This window comes from Erythrolamprus reginae, chromosome 2 (assembly GCF_031021105.1).
Source record: "Erythrolamprus reginae isolate rEryReg1 chromosome 2, rEryReg1.hap1, whole genome shotgun sequence".
Taxonomy (NCBI): Eukaryota; Metazoa; Chordata; class Lepidosauria; order Squamata; family Dipsadidae; genus Erythrolamprus; species Erythrolamprus reginae.
The window spans coordinates 211,373,364-211,401,051 of NC_091951.1; the positions used below are offsets into that span (position 1 = coordinate 211,373,364).

General features: G+C 40.6%; 1 protein-coding gene across 1 annotated transcript; it reads right to left on the reverse strand.

The window, feature by feature from the left end:
• On the reverse strand, window positions 1-27,488 carry TSPAN16 (tetraspanin 16). The gene is made up of 8 exons (XM_070741645.1): window positions 27,418-27,488; window positions 18,469-18,535; window positions 8,685-8,891; window positions 7,523-7,597; window positions 6,124-6,231; window positions 3,608-3,742; window positions 1,074-1,157; window positions 1-57 (listed from the first exon to the last, which is right to left on the reverse strand). The coding sequence occupies exons 2-8, from the start codon at window positions 18,526-18,528 to the stop codon at window positions 1-3; spliced, it is 726 nt and encodes a 241-aa protein (XP_070597746.1). The 5' UTR covers window positions 18,529-18,535; window positions 27,418-27,488.
• Between the last annotated feature and the right edge of the window lie 200 nt (window positions 27,489-27,688).

Genomic DNA, 27,688 nt, shown 5'->3' on the forward strand with positions numbered 1-27,688 from the left:
TCAGACCTTTGTACCAATATGAAAATAGAGGATCAAGGAGACAACCATAGCAGCCAGCTACAATATAAAAGAAAAAGTGAAATAAGATTGACATAATTTGAATCCTGCAGAAGCTATTCACTTACTCTTTTTCTAGATTTCAGAAGGATTATAATAACATTTTGGAGGAAAATATGCAGGAAAGGTTTGACTCTTTTCTATGAGAGTATCTAGGCAACATCTGCAATGATATAGGTAAATGAAAGAATCTCGCCTGAAATTCATGAACAGTAGGTGGGAAGACTTCCTTGCTTTTAGAGATGGTTTTTCTGAATCTATTTATCAATTCCACTATGGAAATGAGGTAAAGAAAGCAATTTCTGCAAATAAACCCAGATCAGCATATTGGTATATCTTTGAAGATCAGGATACAAGTGGAGATATTATGCTGCAATGGACAGGACATGTTGCTCCTGCCATTTGAAGCATCTTGACCCCACCTTCCTGGCTCTATCAGTTGGCTCTGCCAGTTAGCTTATGGCCCCAAGGTGGGAATATCATACGAGAAGTGGTTAATCAATTAATAAGAGATTCACCTACTCCCTCCACCAATCTTTTACGTTTATTTATACCTGATAATTCTTATTTTTATGGTGTTTTACTCTTATTGTATACATATTGTTGCCCAGACTGACCTTGTGGTTGAGATGGGGGCAAATAAATTTACTAAATAAAAATAAATAATAAACCACATGGAGTATAATTTTAAATCTGCTAGTGGCATTTAGATTTTGGCATTATGATTACTGAATCTTTTAGTAGCACTAAAGTATTTTGGCAGTAAAGGCAGGAAGAATAAAGATTGGAGAAGGTTGTTAAAAATACCCAAACTGGACCTAATCAAAGGAGGTAATCAGATGAATGACAGAGTTTTTCTAAAGTCTATCAAACAAAACAGTGAACATATATTATCCACAATGTCTGGGCTTTTGCAATAAATTTAATCAAAATTACTTTGGGAAAGCAGATTCTGGGATTTATGTATGTAATGTCATGAACCTTGAAATCATGAGAATGAGCCTATGTAAGCCTACCTCAATTATCCCAATTGCTAGAGCTACTCCTCCGACAATCTTCCCATTGTGGTCCAGAAACATCTCAAATTCAAACAAGCAGCCCTGAAAGACAAAAATATGCGATGTAGTAGAGAGAATTTATGACTTTTCTATGTTACTAAAATCTTTTGATTTCACTATCAGTATTGATACAAGAATCCTGGATAATATTGCCAATTTATTGAATTCCTTAGGATTCTAATAAACTAGGATGCATAGTGGAAAATTTCACACTTTTATTTAAAAAGCATATGTGTTAGCATCATTCTATAAAAACATTTTTACTTCTTGTCATTAAGCATTAAGCTTGGAGACAATGAATATAAAAAGACTTGCTTGACTTTAGAAAGTTTCTGCATTTTTAAAGAGTTGTTTAATATATGCTAACCTTACCAAATAGTAAATGGGTTAGTAAAATTCCTTGCCTCTTTTTCTTTCTTCAGTGGTTAGAAAAAAGAATTGTACATGCAACATAGTACAATACTTCCCTCTCCCAAATTTTACTGCAAATACATCATTCATTTTATATGACTACAACTGATTCTGCAACTGGCCAATATTGAATCATATAAACCTCCGAAATGCATGTATGCAAAGAAAAAAGGCTTTTGAGTAGATATCAGGGTGAATCTTGACCATTCCATTCTGATGCATTTGACAACATTTTGCATCTACTCTCATCAATGTACAATGCATGTATAATGTCAGCTTTTATATAGAATCATGTTGCTTTCAGATATAAATGTTATTATCATCTATTAATATATTAAAATGTTCAAATTAGTTTCCCAATGCCAAAGATGGTCAAAAAAGTCAAATTTTGCAGCCTAATCTAGATGAAAATGAACAAAATTTCACAAAAATTGGGGGGGCAGAGTTTTATGAACAAAATAGATGTGGGTGAATCCTCCCAGTGTCAGAGGCCAGTTTTACTGCCGACTGCTTCTGACAGCAAAGCGTCTGAAGCAGATAGTGGAAGTAAAATGGGGGTAATGGTAGACAGACCATTAGGTAGTCGCCCCGTGAATGATTCATCATCGTTATCATCACTGATTCGGAAGGAGAGACATTCATTGATGTGCGCAGATGCAAGGCAATATCTAGGAAAGAGCAACTGCGTAAATACTACAGGAAATAAGGTAGATCACCTGTGGCTGGGTGTAATTAGACTAATTGGGGCTGCTGTTAAATAGTCAGCGTTCTGACCTCTGGCTGTGGAAGTTTATCTGTTTGGTAAAGGAGGACGTGTATTTTGTATCAAGATTCTACAAGGACTCTCTTTGAACTGTTTCCAGGACTTTTGAACTAAATCATAGTCAAGTTTATGACTTTGCGAACTCTTGAAGGAGAGTGGCTGTGATGTCTTCACAACTGCTTGTTATCTGCTTTTTGTTTGTTGTTCTTTACAGCACTCAAGGCTGTTGCTTTGAAGGTGAGCATTTTGCCTGACTAAAAGTGTGCTTGGCTCCTATTTTACTTTTGATAAAAAACAGTGTTATTGACTTACATCTGTGTGTGTCTGAATTCCTATCTTTGAACTTAATTGAGGGCTCATGCCGAGAAGCCCGGCAAAACACAGATATGCAGGGAAATTTTTTTACAGGGTCTCAAACTTCATTTCAGGTCCCTTTAGACCCGAGGGGAACAGCAGGGTTAAGAAACTTCTGAGCAGAGATGTGGTTCCAATAGGGACTGCAATAACTTTCTCTCATTGATTATATGATGGCTTATGAAAGCAATTCTTGCTTCAGGTGTTTTCTGTAATTCAGACATAGCTTTAATAAGGCAGAAAATGCCATAGCTCAAATAGCTTGCTTTTTGGTGGTGAAGAGTTCCAATTAGTCAATCCGCCCAAATGGCGCAAAACAGAGTGATTCTATCCATTTGAAGGATACAGATGTAATTTATTTCTTTTTCTTTGATTTCTTTAAAGAGAGGGGAGAGATGTTTTGGGGTGAAGCCAACAGTGCAGAGAGCAGTGCAGTCAATAACAGACCAATTAGATGGCAGTTCTGTGTGCTTGGGCCAAATTAAGCAGTTCCCTGCCTACAAAAACATCCTCTTTTTGCAATGTCTTGAATCCTAGCAGAACTGAAAATTATCAGAGCTGCCTTCAACAATATCAAGTAGGCTTTGAATTGGGATTAGAATGGTTTGCGAATGAAAAGATCGGTGGCCATTCAATTAACTAAATTTTACCTACAGATTGGGTGAGGTGTCATTTCCTGTAACAAAAATTAGATGGGCTGGTTTTGGTCTTTGGAATGGAATGGAATAGAATAGAATAGAATAGAATTCTTTATTGGCCAAATGTGATTGGTCAAACAAGGAATTTGTCTTTGGAGCAAATGCACTCAGTGTGCATAAAAGAAAAGATACATTTGCCAAGAGTCATGAGGTAAAACACTTAATGGTTGTCATATGGTACAAATAAACAATCAAAAATAAGATTAATCCTTGTTACAAACCTGAAAAGCAACCAGCCTTTTGTGAACCTTAGGAAACAAAGTTACCTGCTTATTATGGTCTATTTCAAATTGCTGGCATTCTTTGCTGGCTAGGCAGCAATGAGAAGGATATTTCTCATGAACTTGATAGAAGTAGGAACTGTTGAAATCTGCATAGTTGTTGAATCCACAGCATTTCAACTAGAACAGAAAGATGCATGGAGTTTGCAGTTGCCAAAAGACAGGGGAGCAGCCAGAAAATATATTGACTATCCCAAAGTTGCTAAGATATAAATTCAGTACCAATGGGAGCTTTGATATTAAAACATTATAAGAAATAACACACTACAAACAAAATCTATACATTTGGAGATTTATGTTACCCAATTCATAATGCTTAATGTCTCACAAACTAGGTAGGTCATTTTCCAAGGGTTTTCTGGAGTTAACAGAATGATAAAATCGAGGTCAGATGAAGTAATAGTACTGCTTTACAAAGCCTTAGTGCAGCCACATTTGAAATATTGCATCCGTTTTTGGTCACCATAATATAAAAAAGATGTTGATATTCTGTAAAGAGTACAGAGAAGAGCAACAAAAATGATTAGGGGGTTGGAGGCTAATACATATGAAGAACTATTGCAGGAATTGGGTATGGGTAGTCTAGTGAAGAAGAGAGAATGACTATGGGAGAATGATAGCAGCATTCCAATATTTGAGAGGCTGCTACAAAGATGAGGGGGGCAAACTCTTTTCTAAAGCATCAGAAGGCACGGCAAGAACCAATGGATAGAAGCTAATCAGAAGAGAAACAACCTAGAACTAAATATAAATTTCCTAATGGTGAGAATAATCACCCAGTGGAATGGCTTGCCTTCAGAAGTTGTGGATGATCTATCACTGGAGGCTTTCAAGAAGAAATTGGACAACCATTTATCTGAAATGAGTCTCCTGTTCATGCTGGGGGTTGGATTAGATGACTTCCAAAGTACCTTCTAACTATTATTCTGTTACTTTGTTATTCAGTTGGTTTTCCAGATTGCTGTACACATACAATTCATTATATTTTCTCTGTCTTTCTGTTCTTTCATACATTTTATTGCTGCATACAGAGATTAAAACAGAACAGTCTAGATGTACAATCAAATTAAATCATAAATGAAAAAAGATTTTCCTCACACATATCCTAGTATTTATTTAAAATTCAGCTGTATTTGAACAAAACTGTAGCAGATTTCAAAATCAGAATTTATTTCAGTTAGTGGGAAACAGACTAACAAGATTGCAATGGCATGTGAGAAAGTCATTTGAGCACTGACATATTATCATAGGTTAATTTTCAGCAGTAACTATGTTATATCCTATGTGGATATAAAATTTGAGAGATCATTTATGAAGACCACTAGACCACTAGACCTAAGACAGAACCTTGACATATTGCATTGCATTCCCTCCATGTAGATGTTGCTCCATTGAGGACTACCTGCTGAGTGTGATTGGTAACTGGTTGTGAATCCATCTAGTGGTGATAATGTTTGTCCCACATTGTTCTATCTTTCCCAAAAGTACGTTGTGTTCTACTTTGTTAAATAGCCTACCGAAATCCAAGTTTATACATATTTCCTTGATCCACTAATTTAGTCACTTTATTAAAAAAGGCAATCAGATGTTGCTGTTGCTCTGCAAATTGATGCAAAGCTCATTGATCTGTAGTTTCCTAGATACATAATGGATCTAGGAACCACATCGGTTCTTTTCTAGTCCTTTGGTAGTTCCCAAGTGCTCCAGGATCTTTGAAAGATCCTGGAGCACTGGCATCTGAGATCTTGTCTATCAACTCCTTCAGAACTCTGGGATTTAATTCATGTGGTCCTGGTGATCTGAACAGAGTGAATAGGTGTTCTTACCATTTCTTGTCTATTTTAACTTGTATTCCTAGCCTGTCTTTTAGGGTTCTGCTTTTGGCAGGTTTGGATTATTTTTTTTTCTTTTCTATGAAGACAGATACAAAGAATGAATTTAGCCATTCTGCTTTTTCTTTGTGTCTGTCACCTTCTTGTCATTTTCTCCCATTAGTGGACTGATTTTTTTGCTTGACTTTTTCCTTGTTATTTTTTTAAAGTTTAAAAAGAAACTATTTAAAAATATTTTTGGCATTTGTTGTAAATGTTCATTTTGAGTCTTAACTTTCCTGACTTCATCTTTGCAAATTCAGTCTATATGATGGTGTTCTGCCTTATGTGTCCCTCTTTCCATTTCCCCACCCCTCTTTGGTAATTTCCTGGTTGTCCAGGATGCTCATTAGAGAGTTCCCCGGTGCTCCAAGATGCTCATTAGAAAAAGATCCAATCTAAAGATGAATTTCCTGACAAGAGAACAATTAGTCAGTGAAAAAGCTTACTCCCCTGAGTTATGAGTACTCAATTGCTGGAGGTTTTTAAGAAAAGATAGAATGTTAATTTGTCCAGGATGGTATAAGGATTCCTGCCTTGGACAGGGGATTGGACTAGAAAACTTCTAAGATCCTTTCCAGCCCCATGATTGTATGATTTTATAAAACTACTCTTTGCCAGCTGAATTACCTGTTTCATTGTAGTGTCCCAAATGGCTGTGAGATCTTCTTGCCTCCCATAGTCTTCTTTTAAAGTCTTCATGGCCCAGTATTTCAAGTGTTCAACAAATATATTTGTCTGGAGTCAAGAGGCATATTAATGGTAAATGATAATATTACAATTTGTCACTTAACTTCCATATAATATAGTTTAAAGTGTCATCTGCCTTATCAGCTGTTCAAAACCTTTCACTATAATTGGGTGAAATGTGTCATCAACAAGCGGTGGAAGTGATGTGCCGGTGCCTGGAGGCTGTTGGGGCCTGGATGGGTGTCAACAGACTCAAGCTCAACCCGGATAAGACGGAGTGGCTGTGGGTTCTGCCTCCCAAGGACAATCCCATCTGTCCGTCCATCACCCTGGGGGGGGAATTATTGACCCCCTCAGAGAGGGTCCGCAACTTGGGCGTCCTCCTCGATCCACAGCTCACATTAGAACAACATCTTTCAGCTGTGGCGAGGGGGGCGTTTGCCCAGGTTCGCCTGGTGCACCAGTTGCGGCCCTATCTGGACCGGGACTCATTGCTCACAGTCACTCATGCCCTCATCACCTCGAGGTTCGACTACTGTAATGCTCTCTACATGGGGCTACCTTTGAAAAGTGTTCGGAAACTTCAGATCGTGCAAAATGCAGCTGCGAGAGCAGTCATGGGCCTACCCAGGTATGCCCATGTTTCACCATCACTCCGCAGTCTGCATTGGTTGCCGATCAATTTCCGGTCACAATTCAAAGTGTTGGTTATGACCTTTAAAGCCCTTCATGGCATCGGACCAGAATATCTCCGAGACCGTCTCCTGCCGCACGAATCCCAGCGACCGATTAGGTCCCACAGAGTGGGCCTTCTCCGGGTCCCGTCAACTAAACAATGTCGGTTGGCGGGCCCCAGGGGAAGAGCCTTCTCTGTGGCGGCACCGACTCTCTGGAACCAACTCCCCCCGGAGATTAGAACTGCCCCTACTCTTCCTGCCTTCCGTAAACTCCTTAAAACCCACCTTTGCCGTCAGGCATGGGGGAACTGAACATCTCCCCCTGGGCACGTTTAATTTATGCATGGTATGTCTGTGTGTGTGACTGTTAGCATATGGGGTTTTTTAAATATTTAAATATTTTAAATTGTCTGATTGCTTATGATTTGTTTTTTACATGTTGTGAGCCGCCCCGAGTCTTCGGAGAGGGGCGGCATACAAATCTAAGTAATAAATAAAATAAATAAATAAATAAATCAGCCTGCCTAAATTTAGATATACTTAAAAAATTTAATTAAATTTAGATATACCTTTAGATATACTTCCAGATATCATAGTAGGTTGGGTATTGAGTAGCATGTGGAAAAAAGGGGGAGGGGTGGGGTTTGTTAGCCATGACTTACCACAGTGGAGAAAATCAGCACCACAACAGCACACACCACTTCTGCTGTGAAGATTACCAGTATAACTGCAAAAAACTAGAAACAGAGAAATGTGCTGTTCACTACCAGCAAAGCTAGAGCTCAGAAATGCCACTTAAGGCTTGGGGTTTAGGCAAGATCTAAATAAAATCATTTTCCAATATTTTTAAATAGACAGATTCATTATTGCACCATATAATTGATTTTAGTTGTCAGAAAGAGAAACAAACATACTGCAGTAAGTAAACAAGGTGTGTTATTCTTTCTTTTGTTGAGTTTGTTAGCAATAGCACTTCTATACCACCTCATAGTGCTTTACAGCCCCCTGTAAGCAGTTTACAGAGTCAGCATATTGCCCCCAACAATCTGGGACCTCATTTTTATCCACCTTGGAAGGATGGAAGGCTGAGTCAACCTTCAGCCTGGTTGGATTTGAACTGCCAAACTGCAGGCATTTGGCAGTCAGCAGAACTAGCCTGAAGTACTGCAGTCTAACCACTGCACCACCACAGCTCATAGTATGTTCTCATGGTATTAATAATATTTATAGAGCAACACATTGGGCATACTGTACTTATAACGACTATAAATGATGTCCATGTGGATTATAAGGGATGGAAGGCCTGCCAAAAGTGAAATAGCCTGAGACTGCCCCCACACAATACTAGGGCTATGCAGCATTTTGAATTTGAAAGCACATATGTATATGTCCTCAGGGACCTATCTACAACTCCTTTAATTTTTCATAAGTTTTCTGTTGATGAAGAATCCAAGTAGAATAATTCTTTATATCATCTATTAACATTTTAAGAGAATTTTAAGTAACGAAAAATAATATTCCTGCCCATCTAACTGGAATTTTTGAGTAATATCAATATCAAGAACTGATTTCAATCCAGCCCCATAAAGTAAATAAGACTCAAAAAATGCTTGAAAAAGAGCCTGGTGATCCTTTGATGATGAATGCTAGTTGAGACATTTATTTTGGGACTCTACCAGCATATTCAGAAGAACTGGAGGTTAGAACAGGTTTAGAAGTATCGGTTAAGTCAATGTGAGAGTAGCCATGTATAAAGTTTACATCTTAGCAACTTCATAACACCCACATTTGGTCCATGGCAATATCTTTTTGCAAATAACTTACTACTAGCAGGAGACATCTGCTTTCTTTCACAGCTCCCCAACATCCCAAAAAGCCCATGATGAAAAGGATGCTGCCAACTGTTATGCACAGGTAACCCACATGGAGCAGAAGCATCATTTCTGGTGCAGCAACTCCAAGGATCTTCTCAAAGGAATCACCATCTACCTTCACCCAGATACCAATGCCCAGCAAAGCCAGGCCCCCTAGCTGGGAGGCAAAGAGAGAGAAACCAGAAGGTATCATTTCTGCATTAGAAAGTTCTAATTCTGCAATAAAAACTTTTGAGCAAAAAGGACTGTTTACTAGCTTCAACATTTCATTCCTAACAAACTGAACAAGTTTCAATTGACTGATTAGAAACATTTATAAATCTCTCCCTTACCATAATGGATAGTCAAGGCAATGTACAATCTATACAGATAGTCCTTGACTTACAACTATATAACTGAGCTCAGAATTATAATCACAAGCTGTTGCAACTGTAAGTCATGGTACTCACATGGCCAGAAGTAAATTTCCAGCCTTTTTTGCAAGTCATTAAACAAATATTGAAGTCATTAAGTAAAAGCTACAGTTGTTAAGCCAACCCATTCATTTGAATGAGTGTTTTTTTAATTGGAAATCAGCATAAAATGCTGAAAACTGACCAAACAAAAAAAAACCCATTGCAAATTGTGGTCAACTGACCATGGTAGGCTGCAAACAGTTGACTCTCCTGATATGTAGACAGTGTGATAATTTATGACAGCTGGAAGTGCTTCCCCATTCCAGGGGAAGAAGAGATCGCTGCGTAATAACGATCCCTTGTGGGAATCTGCGCATGCGTTGTCATAGCTGAACGCTCCGAAAGAAGGCTCCCAGATGTGGAAAAGTAAAAGTAAAAGTTAACCCTCAACAACCTCTCTAGCTTGGTGAAAGTGGATTGAGAGGAGAGCGAACTGAACAAGCTGTGGAAAAACTTTATTAGAAGGAGTTAAAAGTTGAAGCAAGTGACTGTTTTTAACGTGTCTGTGTGAAGAAGCGAGAACAAAGAGAAGATGGCGTCTACCGAGGAGTTGGAGGGAAAGATGGATTCGCTACTTAAAGGCTTTGCTGACATGGGGAAACTGCTCCAAGAAATGAAAAAAGATTTATCTGCATTGGGAACTGGAATGACAGAATTGAAAGAACAATCCAAAGCACAAGATCAAAGAATTGGGAAACTGGAGGTGGGAAAATCTCGCCAGGAACTTCGCATCATAAATCTGGAAGACAGACAGCGCCGATCTAATCTTCATTTGAGAGGTTTCCCCAAAGATTTTGCGGAGAGCAAACAACTTGTTCAAGAAATTCTTCAGTGGCTCATTGAGAATAAAGTTAAATGTGAGTTGCAAGAATTCGAAAGAGTGCATTGGGCTTTTGGATCCCGCAAGCGTGGGGACTCAAAGGACATTATTGTAAGATTTGTTTCAGAGAGGAGAGCTGCAGAAATATTTAAAGAGTTGAAACAGATTTTAAACTTACGTTACAAAGCTTCTCCAATACGCGTTTTAAAAGATTTGTCTGCTGAAACCCTCAAGATGAGAAGCCAGATGAGAGAAGTATCCTCCCAACTTTATGAAAATGGGATCAGGTTTTCGTGGCGCTATCCTGCTACAATAATTGTGTTTAAAGATTCCAAGGTTTTCCAGGCGAGATCGTTAGAAGAGGGAAGAAAGCTGCTTTTTCAATTGGGGTTAAATCCGGAGGGAGCAACCCAGAGTCAGTCATCGGTGGATCGACCAGATGCAGCAGAAGAAGAATTGTTTCTCCAACCGTTCAGTGATGCAGGGCAAAGTAAGGGAGAAAAGATTGCAGCACTTCAAAGAGAACTGGCCTCACTCCAGGCAGAGAAGAAAGACGAGCCAAGGGTTACTCGACAGAAGAAAAAATAATAAACTGAACTGAGTTGACTTGCTAATATGGTATCAGGTTTTTCAACCAATTATTCTTTTTTCTGTACTTCTTGTTTGGTTGTTCTCGTTAGTTAACAGGGGGAGAGGAGGGAAGGAGGGGGGAATCTTTTATTATGTTGTAAAATGGGGAAGAAGGGGGGGCTTTCTGAGGGAACGCAGGTCCAGGAGTGCCTCTTAGTAACGGAAGTTTTTTTCGTTGCCTCCCCCTGGGGGGGGGGGAGACCAGGGTGGGGATTCATTGTAATGAAAAAATATTTTTCCGGTAGGCTCTGTTTTGTTGGAAGGGGAAATGCATTTAAATTATGTAAATGGGTGATATAGGATTATTATCGCTGAATGTAAATGGTCTCTCATCACAGAAAAAACGTTATAGAATCATGAAGCTGGCAAAGGACAGTAAGGCAGATGTTTTATTTTTATCTGAAACTCATAAGGGAAGGGAAAAAACAGACAGATTAGTCACAAATGCAGAGTGGAAGGAAGTTTATGAGTCGAGAGGAATGAATAAGGCAAAAGGAGTTGCCATCTTGTTGCACCGAAGAGTGCATTTTCAGTTAAGTAATATTAAAAGGGACAAAGATGGCAGAATGCTATTTATTAAGGGGAAAATAAGTAACAAGCTAGTAACCTTAGCAGTAATTTATGCTCCAAATGTAAATGCAAAACAATTTATAATAAATGTAAAACGGAAACTAGATGAATTTGCGGAAGGTATTGTGATTTTAGCAGGTGATTTTAATCTGGAATTAACAGCAGGGAAGGGGGAAAAGAAAAAATTACATCTAAATAAACTCAATATGATGGATCTTCATTAAAACGTAGTTAATAGAGATACTTTCTATTCTGCAAGACATAATAAATTTAGCTGTATAGACTATATGTTAATTAATAAAACAGATAAGGTAAAGTTTAAGAAAGCGGAAGTAAAAACTATTTGGCTATCAGACCATGCTCCTCTGTTAGCTGTGATAGAGATAGAGGTTTGTAGTAAACAAAGAATTTGGAGGTATAACCCCATTGTCTCAGCAAATGAGGAGAGCAGAATTAAATTACAAAGGGAACTTAATGGATTCTTTTGTATTAATGCAACAGGTGAGGTTAAACAAACAATAGTTTGGGATACACATAAAGCAGTAATGAGGGGCAACTGCATTAGTACTGAAGCTTTTATTAGGAAATCCTGGGATGTTAAGAGGAATAATTTATTAAAAGAAATAGATTTAATCCAAGAAACTTTAAAAATTACAAGAAATAGAGAATGGAATTTATTATTATCATTTAAGAAAAAGAAATTGCAATTACTTGATGAAGAAAGATGGAATAAAATGAATATGATTATGAAACATAGAATTAGAGGTTGGAGTAACAAATCAATGAAGCAAATGGTACATTATTTGAAAAAAAGAAAAGAGAAATCTTACATCTCTGCTTTAAAAGATAAGGATGGTGTAATAAAACGTAGTAATGTAGAAATGGAAAAAATAATGAGAGATTTCTATGGGGAATTATATAAAAAAGAGTATGTTGTTTTGCAAACCTCAGAGGTTAAAAAGAAATTAGAGGAAGAAGATGCCCAAATGTTAAATGCAAAAATTACAAGTGAGGAGATATCTAGAGTTATTAAGGGATTGAAACCGGCCAAAGCTCCAGGTCCAGATGGTTTTACTGCTGAATATTATAAAGTGTATATGAATGAATTATTACCGCATATGGAGAAATTGTTCAATAATGTATTGGAGACTTTTGAAACTCCAAAGACGTGGAAAATGTCAGAAATTATAACGGTCCCAAAACCAGATCATGATTTAATGGATCCGAGTTCTTATCGCCCCATCAGCCTATTAAATCAAGATTATAAGATATTTATGAAAATATTGGCAAATAGGGTGGAGAATATATTACCAAAAATAATTGGAGAAGATCAATATGGATTTGTGAAAGGAAGGAAAATTTATGAACCAATAAGAAACGTGGTCAATGTTTTACACCATGTTACCAGTACCAAAAGAAAATTATGCATTTTAAAATTAGATGTCTATAAGGCTTTTGACAAAGTTAACCATGACTACCTATTTCAATTATGAAAAGACTTAAATATGGGAAACATATTTTGTAGAGTTATAGAAACAATATATAAGGATAATGTGGCTCAAATTAGAGTAAATGGCAATAGAACAGAAATGGTTAAAATTCAAAATGGAACTAAGCAGGGTTGCCCACTATCCCCAATGTTATTTGCATTAGCAATTGAGACCCTAGCAAACAAAATTAGAAATGATAAGGAATGGAGAGGCTATCAAATAGGGGAATTGGAATTGAAATTAAACTTATTTGTAGATGATGCTATAGTGATGTCTGAAACCCCAATTGAAATGATGAAAAGAATAATGATACTACTTCAGGAATTTAAAGATCAATCTGGACTGAAGGTTAATATAGACAAATCAGAGGTAATATGTTTAAATACAGGCCCTAAAGAGCAAATCGAGATTCAAAAAACTTCAGGACTGAAACTAGGTTGTAAAAAAATGAAATATTTGGGAATTTGGTTATTCAAGAATCCAATAAAAATAGCAACGGCCAATTATAACCTAATATGGAAAAAAATCCAGAAGCAGATTAAAAATTGGAAGGGTAAAAAGTTAGGAAGAATGGCTAAGATTAGGGCTCTTAAGATGATGATAATACCAAAAATGATGTATTTGTTTCAGGTTCTACCTGGTAGTTTTCCTGAGGCAAAATTAAGAGAATGGGATAACAGACTAAATTTTTGGATTGAAGGAGATAAAAAACCCAGAATAAGGCAACATTGGCAGATTGCACAAGAGAAAGAGGGGCGGTGGGGCAGCCCATGTCTAGTATTATATAGAAATGCATTTCAAATGGAAAGGTTAATGGAGCTACAGTTATGGGGGGAAAAGAAATGGGTAGGAATAGAAAAAGAAATTAATAATATAAATAATAAAGAACTATTATTTAAAAATTGGAGTAGAATTGAAACCAGTACCTTAAGTGATCCTTTTAAAGCATGTTTAGAAATATGGCTTAAATGGCAGAGGACAAGTGGGATAAAGGTATCCAGGCTATCAACGTTACATGTATTGAATATAGGGGATGACGTTAATCTAAGTAGAATTATTAAAATATTAAATAGTAAAGGAATAACGAGAATTGAGCAATTATATGAGAAAGATGGAAGAGTTAGTAGAACTAGATTGGAATGGTGGATTGGTAAACAGAAATGGTTGCAGATTAATGCAATATGTACATACTTAAACAAAAGTGAGAATAAAGAAGCCTTCTTACGGGAAGAAAATAGTGTAGAAAAAATAATAAGTGAAAAGACAAATGAAAGTAAAGTACAAGCCGGTAGTATATATAGAATGCTATTGCAAATGAAAGAAGAAGTTTAACAAGATGTTGGCAGGATGATTTACAAATAGATGAAAGAGAAATGAAAGAAATAGTAGAAAATATATACAAGATTAAAAATACGAGAGTTAGAGAGATGAGAAGAAAAATCTTACATACCGTATTTTTCGCTCTATAAGACGCACCTGCTGATAAGACGCACCTAGATTTTAGAGGAGGAAAATAGAACAAAAATATTTTGAGCCAAAAAGTAGCTATCACACATGAGCAAGTTCTTGCATCCATAATTCTATCCTTTCTATGTCTTCCTCCCTCTTTCCTCCCTCCCACTTTCCTTTCTATCTCTCCCTCCCTCTTTTCTTTCTATCTTTCCCTCCCTCTTTCCTTTCTATCTCTCCCTCCCTCTTTCCTTTCTATCTCTCCCTCCCTCTTTCCTCCCTCCCTCTTTCCTTTCTATCTCTCCCTCCCTCTTTCCTCCCTCCCTTTTTCCTTTCTATCTCTCCCTCCCTCTTTCCTTTCTATCTTTCTTTCCCCCTGCCTTTCTCCAAGCCCTTCCTTTTCCCTCTCCCTAACTACCCCCTTCTCCCTCCTTTCTATCTCTCCCTCCCCCTTTCTCTCTCCCTTCCTTCATCTTTCATTCCCTCTCTCTCCATCCCTCTTCCTTTCTCTCTTCCTTCCTCCCTCTTTTTTGTTCTTTCTCTCTCCCTCCTTCCCTCCCTCTATGTCTTTCCCTCCCCCTTCTTCCCCCCTCTCTTTCTCTTTCTCTTGCTTTCTTTCCCTGTCTTTCTCTCTTGCTTACTTTCTCGCTTTCTTTCTCATTCTCTCTCCCCTCCTTTCTCTCTCTCTCTCTTTCTCTCTCGTTCACCACGCCGGCAACAGAGAGAAAAAGAGAGAGAGAGAGAGGGAGAGAGAGTGGAGGGCGCCGTTGTCTTCGCCTCTGCCCGGCAGCTCTGCAGCGAAGAGGAAACAGTTGCGCACCGCCTCCCGGGAGCCCGGACGACTTTTGGAGCCGTTTTGTTTTCGGCCGGGCGGAGGCGGCGCGCGGAGGCGAAGACACGGTGCCCGGCCACGCTCCGCCTCCTGGGAGCCCAGCTGAAAACAAAATGGCTCCAAAAATCGGCTGGGCTCCCAGGAGGCGGAGCGTGGCCGGGCACCGTGTCTTCGCCTCAGTGTGGCTCTGCAGTGAAGAGGAAACAGTCGCGCACCGCCTCCCGGGAGCCCGGCTGACTTTTGGAGCCGTTTTGTTTTCAGCCGGGCGGAGGCGGCGCGCGGAGGCGAAGACACGGTGTACGGTGCTTCGAGACCTCCCCGCCTCCTGAAGCGATTCCCGTAGCCTTCCCAAAGGCTCAGAACCGCCAACGCTCCTCCGGTGCTGCTCCGCCTCCTAAACCTGCGCGGTGGAGGCGTCCCCCGGCCCAGCACTTCCGGAGGCCGAAAGGCGCGGCTCTCTTCGGGGTTGGGAAGAGGAGAGGCGGCGACAGAGGCGGCGGTCTCCAGATGAGTATATCGCCGCCCCCCCCTCTGCTCCAGCGCCTCCCCCCCCCTCCCTGCCTGCATCTTCGCTCCATAAGACGTGGCGGATTTTTCATCCTACTTTGGGAGGAAAAAAACTGCGTCTTATGGAGCGAAAAATACGGTAAATGGTACTATACACCTGTACAAATTGCACACTTCCAGGGGAAAGAGAAGGGCATATGTTGGCACGGATGCCAGAAAAAAGGAATTTTTATGCATATGATCTGGGAGTGTGCAGAAATTCAGAAATTCTGGAATGTAGTCCAGAATGAAATTAATAAAATGTTAAACATTAACTGGATTATTACAAAAGAAATAGCAATTTTAATCAAATATAGAGAACTAGGAGAATTTAAGGAAATTAAAACCGCAGCATTGGAAAGTGCTCAAGCGGTGATGGTATTAGGATGGAAAGATTCTACAAAATGGACACTACAAAATTGGTACTGGTATATGGTGGATCACATACATTTTGAAATTATGGAAATAAGATTACATAATTTTGATAAGAATAAATTGGAGAAGCTGATGGTGCGATGGAACAAGGTAAAAGACTATATGTTAAGTAGAATCTGTGATGTAAATATGAAAAATAAATTACAATCACTCTTTCAGTAATATTTGTTCAAGATAGAGCCAAGGATCAATAGATAGATAAAGAAGTTTAAAAATAAATTTGAATCCTCTTATAGGGGTGGTGGGGGTGATGGGGGGTGAGTCTTGTTAGGTGATGGGCACATGCACAGTGCACTGTTATATGTTTGTTTTATGTAAACCTATAAAAACCAATAAATTTTAAAAAAATAAAATAAAATAACGATCCCTTGTTCCGGTTCTGTGAGCCCATATCTCAACATCACTCCGCAGTCTGCTAATCTAGGTGACATGTATTGAGGCGTTTGCAGTCTGCTAATCTAGGTGACATGTATTGAGGCGTTTGTTTGTTGCCCGCAAGTAGATCCAGTAGTGGTTTATGGTCCATCACAAGTTCAAATTTGTGACTGTAGAGGTATTCATAGAAATGTGACTGTAGAGGTATTCATTGAAATGCTTGATGCTGTCCACTGCAGTAAATGCTTCTTTATCCAGCTGGCTGTAGTCTGACTCAGCTAGTGAAAGAGTTTTTGAATAGTATGTGATGGGGCTTCTGAGCCATTGGGAAATTGATGGCTGAGGACAGCCTGAACTCCACATTAATAAGGGAGGAAGATCTCACTGTATTGCACAAGGACGCTGTTAGATGTTAGCAAGTTCTTTACAGCAGCAAAAGTGTTGGTCTCTCTTTGTCCACATGTCCACATAGCCATCTTCCCCAGGAGCCCAGGAGGCTCTGCAATCGTTGCCTTCTGTTTTTTAAAAATGGCATCAAAGTTGAATAAGCTCAGGAAAGTTTGTAACTCTGCCTTGTTTGGGGGAGTTGATGCCTCTTTGGTGACTTTTATTTTCACGTCTGTGGGCTAAATGCCAGACCGACTATCAGGAACCCCAGGAATTCTACTTTGGTGACCACTATTTTGCATTTTTCCCATTTTACTTTGAGGCCCTTCACTGGAAATGACCTAGAACTTTGTGCAGCCTGCTCATAAGTTGATTGTCTGATTCCCCTGATATGAGGACATCATCAAAGTAGGGAACCACTCCAGAATGCTATGCAGTAAATGTCCCTTTATGCTCTGGAACAGTCCTGGTGCCACGCTGACCCCAAAATTGTAGGCAGTTGCATTTAAAAGCCCCCCTGTGTATGACAATCATCTGGACTTCTGCAGTGGCTGCATCCATTGGCAACTGTTGGTATACTTGAGCCAGATCTACCTTAGCAAAAAAAAAATCTATTTCCAAGAGAATGAAATAGGTGTTGCACAACAGGCACAGGGTAAGCATTTGGCTGCAGCACTTTTTCTAAAAAAAAATTATTAACAAACATATTATACAAACAAAAAACATTTAAAAATGTTGGACATTACATGGCAGATTTGTTTCACATTTCTCATAATACTTATTTTATACTTATTAATTAATAAGAAAATAATATTTTTATGCAACATCTTGTAGTTTGTGTACACATGAATCGAGACATCTGGCTTCATCGGGGTAATTATGAATTTGGGTTATTAGTTTATACAGTTGTTTGTCCACTTTTGGCCGCAGTGCAAAAGGCACTCTCCTGGGCTTTAATCTAATGGGGGTGACACTGGCATCTAGGTTAAATGATATGGGCTTGCCCTTATGTTTACCTACCATTGAATCTGTCTTGAAAGTCCACCAGTAGCTTGCCCCATTTGTCCCCCTTGATTTGATGCTACCTGGTGATGCTGATGCCTAGAGGCTTGAGCCATTCCACTCCCAGCAGGGTTGGTCTGTTTCCCTCGACAACAGTTAAGGGTAGCTCACCTCTAAAGTCTGTGATGGGAACTTCTGCTCATGCAAGCATTCAAATGGGTTTGTCCTGGACGTTGATGAGACAAATGGGCTGTGACTTCTCAAGAAGGTCAGTAGGACTTGCTTCAGAGTGTCCCAGGACATGATGGTGAATACGGAGCAGTATCTAGCTCCATATTGCACGGAGTTCCTTCAATGGCCATGGTTATGTGGAACTTCTCTCCTTGACTGGCAATGGAATGGCTCATATTTCTATCAGACAATGTTGGACAGGATTTGTTAAGGATTGGAGGATGGAGGAAATTGGGATCATTTCCAATTTATGCCATGATATTGTAAGAGAGCTATGATGGGAAACTATTTTTTCTTTTCATATTTGTTCTGTTGTACGAACAATGGAAGTTATTAAGATTGCTTTCCCATGCCGAGTATTTCCACACACGAGGTTCATACTGCTCTTAAACCTCTTATATCTGTGTATCACAATTATTTGCAAAAGTATACTTTGTGCATCTGTTCAACCTCCTGAACTATTTATCCAGCTCTCTGACACAACCAGTTTTTAACCGCCCCTACATACTTACAAAGATCACTCCATTAAATACAAACATCATCATCTTCAGGAAGGAGAAACAGATATTCATTTTGTGCCTGAAGTCAAAAGAATGATAATTGTCACTTGGCAAGAAAACCATAGAAGGCAAATAGTGATAGTGTAGGATTTGGCCATATTTTGGGCCCTAAAACAAGGACATTAAAGTTAATGACAAATTTGTGAAGTCATTGGATAGTACAGTCTTAGATTGTAGATTTTAGAACAGAAGAAGATATAATAGCACTGGGCTTCTTCAGATCAAGCATTTATTTTAAAAAGCGTCTTCATTTGGTTAAGTTGTCTAGAACAATAGTAAAGGAGTCTTTAAAAAATAAGTCTGCAGTCATTTATAGTTATTCACTTACCTCCTTGCATCCAGTTCTGCAGAAAAAAAAAAAATGTCTCCCCCAGCAATTTGCCTCCTTGCATCTAGTTTCAGTTTCAGTTTAGCATGTGGCAAATCAGCTGAGGGTTTTGAAGCTGATAATGAGATGCTTGGCTTAAGAGGCTCTTCCCTGTTTGCTGCAAGGAGGTAAATTGCTGGAAGGCAGAAGTATAGGGAGGGAGTGGCTGGGTGGGTGGGACTACATTCACTGTATAAAACGCACCCAAGTTTTCACCCTCTTTTGAGAGGTAAAAAGGTACGTCTTATACTCTGAAAAATATGGTAGCTGAAAAATTCCAACTTCAACAATATCATCATGTTATTGCAATACTTCATACAACTGTCTCAGATACTTCCAGAATTAAGAATGCAAACTTAAATGTACTTGTCCATCACGTTTTCATATTTTTGGGGCATCAACATTATACAAAATATAGAAAGAGAACCAGAAACAATGTTAAAGTAATTAAAGGTGTGGAAAAAAGGAAAGCAATACAAGTAATTCTAGTTTAGACCAACACTGTTCAATATAACAAACTTTTATATTCTTATTTCTTGCATATAGATATCATCATCATCGCCATTGTCTATCCACTGTAGGATACAGGCCTCTTACGTATGCTTCCAACCAATATGGCCCTGAGCTTTGCTTTGCCAATGGGACCCGCAATAGTTGCTGATGTCACCGATCCATCTTGTTTTAGGTCTCTTTTGTGGATGCTTTTTATCGTGGGATCCATTCTATGACTGCCTTGGTCCACCTGCCATCAATTCCTCTTGCTGTGTGACTATTTCAATTCTTTACTCTCTTGATGGCATTATACAGTTTCGTTTGTTCTCTAATCCATGTCCAGGTATTTTTATCTTGTCCTGTAATGCCAATAATGTATCTTTCGATGGCTCTTGCCACCACTCGTTGCTTTTGTATTAATTGTGAGGTTAGTGTCCATGTTTCACTGGTATATGAATATACACATTGATACATTGCCTTTTGTTCTTTAAAATTCTCACTCTTTTTCAGGATTTTAGCCACTTCATCCAATCATAATTCACCTGTGTTTTTTCTTTCTTTTTGACTGATTCACACCCCCCCCCGGATTATTCAAAAAGAATGAATCAATTTCATGACATATTTCTTCAGTTCTCAAGCATTGTCATGTAACGAGTCAGTGACCATTTGAAAGAGGAGTTATCTAGGTTTTGAATGGCTGGCACCTCAACATGCTACTTTCATACATTTTCCACTTTTAGTCAATGTTTTAGCAAGGTATACAAATTCATTTACTTGCTCTAGTTTTTCATTTGTATATAATTTTTCATAGTTCAATGCATTTACCGTTCTCTGATAAAAAAAATTCAAATCCATAATTTTAAAATACAATACAGTCTACTACTTCTTGCAATTAATTCAGATTCCTAGCCAATAATATGGCATCATCGGTATGCAAATATACACAAATATTTGGGTCCTCAAAAAACAGACCTGTAGGTGGTCATCAAGGTCATTCCCATGTAGCCTACATTATAATAGTCTGCAAGGTGACACAGTGATAAGCCAGTGTCAGCCATGTATGGGCACTAGCTAAAAATGGGCTGAGCTCTTGTCCAGAGCTTCTATCTACTATTTCTTCAGGAACTATGATCCAGGAGAACCCCAGATTGCACACCCTTTCAGTAGGAGTAGAACCCCCTACAGAGCTAAATTTGAGATTATTCAAGTGTTTCTGAACCCACTGCATTATGTTTTGCCTATTCAAAACTAGAATAGAATAGAATTCTTTATTGGCCAAGTGTGATTGGACACACAAGGAATTTGTCTTGGTGCATATGCACTCAGTGTACATAAAAGAAAATACAGATTTGTCAAGAATCGTGTGGTACAATACTTAATGATTGTCATAGGGGTCAAATAAACAATGAAAAAGCAATCAACATTAATAAAAATCTTAGGATATAAACAAGAAGTTACAGTCATACAGTCCTAAGTGGAGGGAAATGGGTGACAGGAATGATGAAAAAAACCTAGTAGAAATAGAAGTGCAGACTTAGTAAAATGTTTGACAGTGTTGAGGGAATTATTTGTTTAGTAGAGTGATGGCATTCAGGAAATAAAAAGCATAATAATTGCCAATGCAACCAGTAAAACTACAACTTTCATCTTTACAGGGAATTAGATGTACACATGTTCCTGTTTACATTTTGGGGCTACATTATATGCTAAAACAGAACTCAACAACCACATTATGGCTTAACTACCTGCACCTTCAATAGCTCAGCGGAGTGACCCAGGACTCAAATTAAGCACTTCAGAAGCCTTTCACATAAAGAGAAACTTGCATCAACTTCAATCTCTATTTACTTAGGAACTGGCTGAGGGAAGGGCCTTGTTATTTTGAAATATTATCAGAGCCCCATAGTAAAAACAAAAAACAAAACATGATAACATTTAGCCTTGTGATCATGGCAAATGATGAGATAATGTGAAAAAGAATATCAAGGAAGACTCCACTTTCAGTTGCTTAATTGCATTTACAGGAGGTAATGGACAACTTGCTGCCACCACTTGGCTGCTGCCACCTGGCTATAGGATACCTTGCCTTGGCCAAATTGCTGCAGGGGTAACTCACCATGAGCCTGAGCTTTCCATTCTGGTTTTCAAAATAGGCCTGGCTTAAGGGAGGAAAAAGTTCCTGCCAGCCCACACTATTTCTCTGAAAGCCTTTTTGCCTCATTTTCCAGCATCCAACAAAGCTCTCCTCATCCGAGATTTGATCCTGGATGAGGAGGCCGATCTGGTATGTGTGACCGAAACCTGGCTGGGCCCAGAGGGAGGAGTTCCTCTCTCGGAAATATGCCCAGCTGGGTTTCAGGTATGGCATCAGCCTTAACCCCAGGGAATGGGGGGAGGAGTGGCTATTGTAGCCAAGGAGAACCTCTGCCTGCGAAGACTCGTTGTCCCTGAGATTGCGGGTTGTGAGTCCCTCCTGGTGAAATTGGACTTAGGGGTTCAGGTGGGCTTGTTACTCACGTACCTGCCTCCCAGCTGTGTGTCAACAGCCCTGCCTGTGCTGCTCGAGGAGGTGGCTGGGTTGGCGGTGGAGTTCCCCGGACTTATTCTTCTGGGGGACTTCAATCTGCCATCACTTGGCAGTTCCTCTGGATTAGCACAGGAGTTCATGGCCACCATGACAACCATGGATCTGACCCAAGTAGTTCAGGGTCCGACTCACGAGGGGGGGGGACACACCCAACATGGTATTCCTCTCGGAGCAACTGAGTAATGGTCTGAGACTAAGGGGCTTAGAAACATTGCCTTTGTCATGGTCAGACCATTTCCTACTACGGCTTAATTTCCTGGCTCCAATCCTCCCCCCGCAGGGAGGTGGAACAGATTAGGAGGTTCCGCCCCAAACGCCTAATGGACCCAGAGGGCTTTCAGAGGGCGCTTGGGGTTTTACCAGATTCACTCGTCCACAGCTCGATGGAGTCTCTTGTTGAGGCCTGGAACAAGGCTGCAGTGGAGGCTCTTGACCGAATTGCGCCACTGCGACCTCTCTGTGGCACTAGACCCCGTAGAGCTCCATGGTTCAACAAGGAGCTCCGAGAATTGAAACACCAGAAGAGACATCTAGAGAAGTGATGGAGGAAGAGTAAGTCCGAATCCGATTTAACACTTGTAAGAGCTTTTATTAAGACCTACAAAGTGGCACTCAAGGCAGCAAAATGCGCGTACCATGCCGCCTTGATTGCATCAGTGGAATCCCGCCCAGCCGCTCTGTTTAGGGTGACCCGCTCCCTTCTAAATGAGGGGGGAGTTGGGGAGCCCTTGCAGGGTAGTGCCGAGGAATTTAACTCATTTTTCTCTGATAAAGTCGCTCGGATACGGGTGGACCTCGACTCCAATTGCACAGCAGTATCGGCTGACAATGAGTCAGTCGAGGTGACTGGGACTAAACGTCTTTGTCCATCTGTCTGGGGGGAGTTTGACTTGGTGACACCTGATGAAGTGGACAAGGCCATTGGAGCTGTGAGTTCCGCCACCTGTTTACTGGATTTGTGTCCCTCTTGGTTGGTTTCGGCCAGCTGAGAGGTGACATGGAGCTGGGTCCAGGAGATTGTCAACGCCTCCTTGGGGAGGGGGGCCTTTCCGGCTCCTTATAAGGAGGCACTTGTGCGCCCCCTCCTCAAGAAGCCTCCCCTGGACCCAGCCGTGCTTAATAACTACCATCCAGTCTCCAACCCTCGCTTTATGGGGAAGGTTGTTGAGAAGGTGGTGGCGCTCCAACTCTAGCGGTCCTTCGAAGAAGCCGATTATCTAGGCTCTCAGCAGTCTGGATTCAGGCTCGGCTACAGCATGGAAACTGATTTGGTTGCGTTGATGGATGATCTCTGGCGGGCCCGGGACATGGGCTTGTCTTCTTTCCTGGTGCTTCTTGACCTCTCAGCGGCTTTCGATACCATCGACCATGGTATCCTTCTGCGCCAGCTGGAGGGGTTGGGAGTGGGAGGCACTGTTCTTCAGTGGTTCTCCTCCTACTCCTCCGGTCGGTCGCACTCGGTGTTAGTGGGGGGTCAGAGGTCGAACTCTAGGTCTCTCCCTTGTGGGGTGCCTCAGGGGTCGGTCCTCTCCCCCTGCTATTTAATATCTACATGAAACCGCTGGGTGAGATCATCCAAGGGTGTGGGGTGAGGTATCACCAATATGCCGATGATAACCAGTTATACATCTCCACCCTATGTCCAGTCAATGAAGCAGTGGAAGTGATGTGCAGGTGCCTGGAGGCTGTTGGGGTCTGGATGGGTGTCATCAAGCTCAAACTCAACCCAGACAAGATGGAGTGGCTGTGGGTTTTGCCTCCCAAGGATAATTCCATCTGTCCGTCCATTACTCTGGGGGGGGGAACTATTGACCCCCTCAGAGAGGGTTCACAACTTGGGCGTCCTCCTCAATCTACATCTAACATTGGAACATCATCTTTCGGCTGTGGCAAGGAGGGCGTTTGCACAGGTTCGCATGGTGCACCAGTTGCGGTCCTACTTGGACAGGGAGTCATTGCTCACAGTCGCTCATGCCCTCATCACCTCGAGGTTCGATTACTGCACCACTCTCTACATGGGGCTACCTTTGAAAAGTTTTCGGAAACCAGATCGTGCAGAATGCGGCCACGAGAGCTATCGTGGGGCTTCTCAGATTCGTCCACGTTTCTACAACACTCCGTGGCCTGCACTGGCAGCCGATTAGTTTCCGGTCACAATTCAAAGTGTTGGTAATGACCTTTAAAGCCCTACATGGCAGTGGACCAGAATACCTCCGGAACCGCCTTCTACCGCACGAATCCCAGCGGCCGATTAGGTCCCATAGAGTTGGCCTTCTCTGGGTCCCATCGACAAAACAATGTTGTTTGGTGAGCACCAGGGGAAGAGCCTTCTCTGTGGCGGCCCCGGCCCTCTGGAATCAACTCCCTCCAGAGATTAGAACGGCCCCCACCCTCCTTGTCTTTTGCAAATTACTCAAAACCCACCTATATTTCTAGGCATGGGGGAACTGAGACACCTCCCCCAGGCTTTTATATTTTATGTTTTTTATGCATGTGTTGTATGGTTTTAATTTTGGGGGTTTTATATATGCTTTTTAAAAAAAATATTGGATTTGTATTACTATTATATTGTTTTTGTCATTGTTGTGAGCCACCCCGAGTCTTTGTAGAGGGGCGGCATACAAATCTAATGAATTATTATTATTATTATTATTATTATTATTATTATTATTATTATCCCCCTACCCATGAAAGGAAGGCTAAATGGAAGTTATTGTTCTGCACACACATAGACACACAGATCATACCAAGCTTGGGGATTTTTATCTGCATCCAAGCTGGCAAGCTGCAATCATGCCTGGGCTTGGGAAGAAGGACCTCTCTTTCAGTGTGTTGCGCTGGACTATGACAGCTCTCAGGCAGGGAAGGGAACAAGCAGAGATGGTGACAGGGTGACCAGCATAGAACAATAACTCCCACTTCGTCCACCTTTTATCGAGGGGGTGGGCACTGGAAAGTGAGGCAAAGATGCATTCAGTGAAGGTATGCAGGAAGGCTATACATGACCCATTGTTCCAGGCTGAACCCTTCAGCAGGAAGAGCCCTTTTTTTTTCCTTATAAAGTTTTTATTTTTTCCAACAAACAATATATCATCAATATTTTACCACTATTTTCTTAATATATAAACAACTGTACTTTTTACAATTCAGTTAAGCTTATCTTCTATCAAAACTTTTCCCTTTCATTTTATTTAATTCCTGTTCTGCCGGGCTCTCCGCACGAGCCCCTAATTAAATGCAAAGGTAGAAAAAGCAGACACACACATGTGAAAAGTCAAGAACACTGTCTTTATTCAAAGGAAAATAGAAGCAAAACACCCTTTTGGTAGTCAAAGGGCTCACCTTCAAAACAGACTTGAATGCGGTGAAAAAACAAGAAACAAACACAGAGCAATTAACAAGTAGCTGTGAAGACGTCACAGCTACTCTCCTTCAAACATTTTCCAACTCACACGTTTGACTATGGTTTAAGTTCAGAGTCCTGATAGCAAAGCACAGAGTCCTTGGAGAATCCAGAGAGTAAAGCCACTTCCACTGTCACTAATGGATAATCTTCCACACTGAGAGGCCTGCAAACTGCCCATTTAAAAGCAGCCCTAATTAGTTGAACCACACCCAACCACAGGTGAACTCTCTTATCTCTTGTAATACCTACATAGCTGCTCTTTTCTATTCATGGCCCTTCACCTGCGTATGTCAATGAATGGTTCTTCATCAGAGTCCAGCGAAGATAAGGAGGAGGAGGATGAATTGCTTCCTAATGGGCTGCCTGCCATGACCCCCTCTGAGGGTCCCATTTCACAGTCACTCCCTGCTTCCGACGCTGCTTCGCAGTCCAAAGCAGTCGGCAGTAAAACAGGCCTCTGACACTGGGGGGATTCACCCACATCTAGCCTCACAGTCCTTGGGGCAGGAGCTGGCCCAGAGCCAACCGCAACAATTCCCTATCTTTTTTCATTTATATTCATTTTCTATCCAATGATAAAAATGCTCCATACACCATATTACTCTGATTCTTCTTTCCCTTTAATTGCCATTGTTAATCTGTTCATTTCTGCATATTCCAGTATTTTCTTGATTACCTCTCCTTTTGTAGGGATTTTACCTGCTTTTCAATTTTGTGCAAATACAATTCTCACTGCAGTTATTACATGAATAATCAAGTATATAATTTCTTTACTATATTTCTCTGATAAAATACCCCAACAGAAACAGTTCTGGTTTTAAGTCAATCTGTTGCTATGTCATCTTTTCTAACAAATTTCAAATTTGTGTCCAATAATTTCTCGCTTCTGTGAGAATTCACATATGATAATACGACCCCGGGGCCTGGTGGCATTGCCAACATTTAATTGATTTATCTTAAAATCTTTAGGCTATATAGGACTCATTATTCCAGGCTGAGCTCTTCATCAGGAAGAGCCTTTGTGGTGACAGTTGTTGGGAGTGAGTTGCCCTATTATTACTAGATCATCAAGTCCTACCCCCTGCTCAGGCAGGAGTCCCTATACAATTTTGGACAAATAGCAGTCCAGTCTCCTTGAAAATTCCAAGTGTTGGGGCACTCACAACCTCCTATCATCTTCCACCTTGTGTCTCTCCCCACCTGGGTGCTGTCGGGGTTCAGTGCAGCAAGCCAAAGGAGAGGTCCTTCTTCCCAAACACCTCAAACTTGTAATGGTCTCTGTGTACGTACGTATGCATGCATGCATAGGTGCATGCATGGAACAATGATTCCCGCTTAGCCTGCCTTTCACAGGGGCCTACTGGAAAGTGAGGTACAGAAATCTTCAGAGAAAATGGGCTAGTGGGAATTTTCACTTCCTTTAAGCTGGGCCTGACTTTGGAAATCAGAGTGGAAGGCCAAGGATCACACCCAGATGTCTCTGTGTCAAATTGGTCACTGTGAGGTGCAGCCAGGTGGTGGAAGCAAGTTGTCATAGACTCAATACTGGAATAGCTTCAGCCTATATAAGAACCGGAGTGGCACAATAACACTGCAGGCTATTTCAGCTAGCCGCTAGCTGTAGTTCAGCAGTTCAAATCTCACCACCGGCTCAAGGTTGACTCAGCCTTCCATCCTTCCAAGGTGGGTAAAATGAGGACCCAGATTGTTGGGGGCAATATGCTGATTCTGTAAACTGCTTCAAGAGTGCTGTATAAACACTACGAAGCGATATATAAGTCTAAATTCTTTCCTTATATAATGGATGTGGAGTGGAAGAGTGCTGAAATGAACCTTGTGACATTAATCCCTCTTGCCTCTCTTAACTAAGGCGTCAAGATAAATGGCTCCAAAAAGAAAGCTAAAGAAACAAACTGTTATAGTTTTTGGAGGAAAGATTAAAAACGTCTGTCCTTAGTACGGACGTTTGTAATCTTTCCTCCACCCAACATTCTGTCACTACTGAGCCTATTGTTCAGAAATTAGCAGCACAGCTCTTATCCCACTTACTCTGGCAGTCCACATCAGATTCACTAAACATCTGTTTCTTAGAAGTGAGAGAATGTAGTAGGAAGTAGTCCTCTTCCCTCTTCAGATCCTCAATGTTGTGTTGTCATTACAAACAGTATGTTCCAGAAAAACTTCCATCAAACTGTAATCAGCGACCCTAGGCCATTTTGCCAACATCCTTCAGTTGATAACTCAGACCTTGTTTTCTTTGCTGCTGCTGGATACAAGCTGAAGCTGTTGCTTAGCAGCACTCCAGCAGCTGTTATTTTCT

Coding starts and splice junctions, on each gene's coding strand:
- TSPAN16 (XM_070741645.1), bottom strand. CDS start 18,528: ATGAATATCTGTTTCTCCTTCCTGAAGATGATGATGTTTGTATTTAAT. Junction 7,598..8,684: donor GCAGATGTCTCCTGCTAGTA/GTAAGTTATTTG, acceptor CTCTGTTTCTAG/TTTTTTGCAGTTATACTGGT. Junction 6,232..7,522: donor TGCTGATTTTCTCCACTGTG/GTAAGTCATGGC, acceptor TCTTGACTCCAG/ACAAATATATTTGTTGAACA.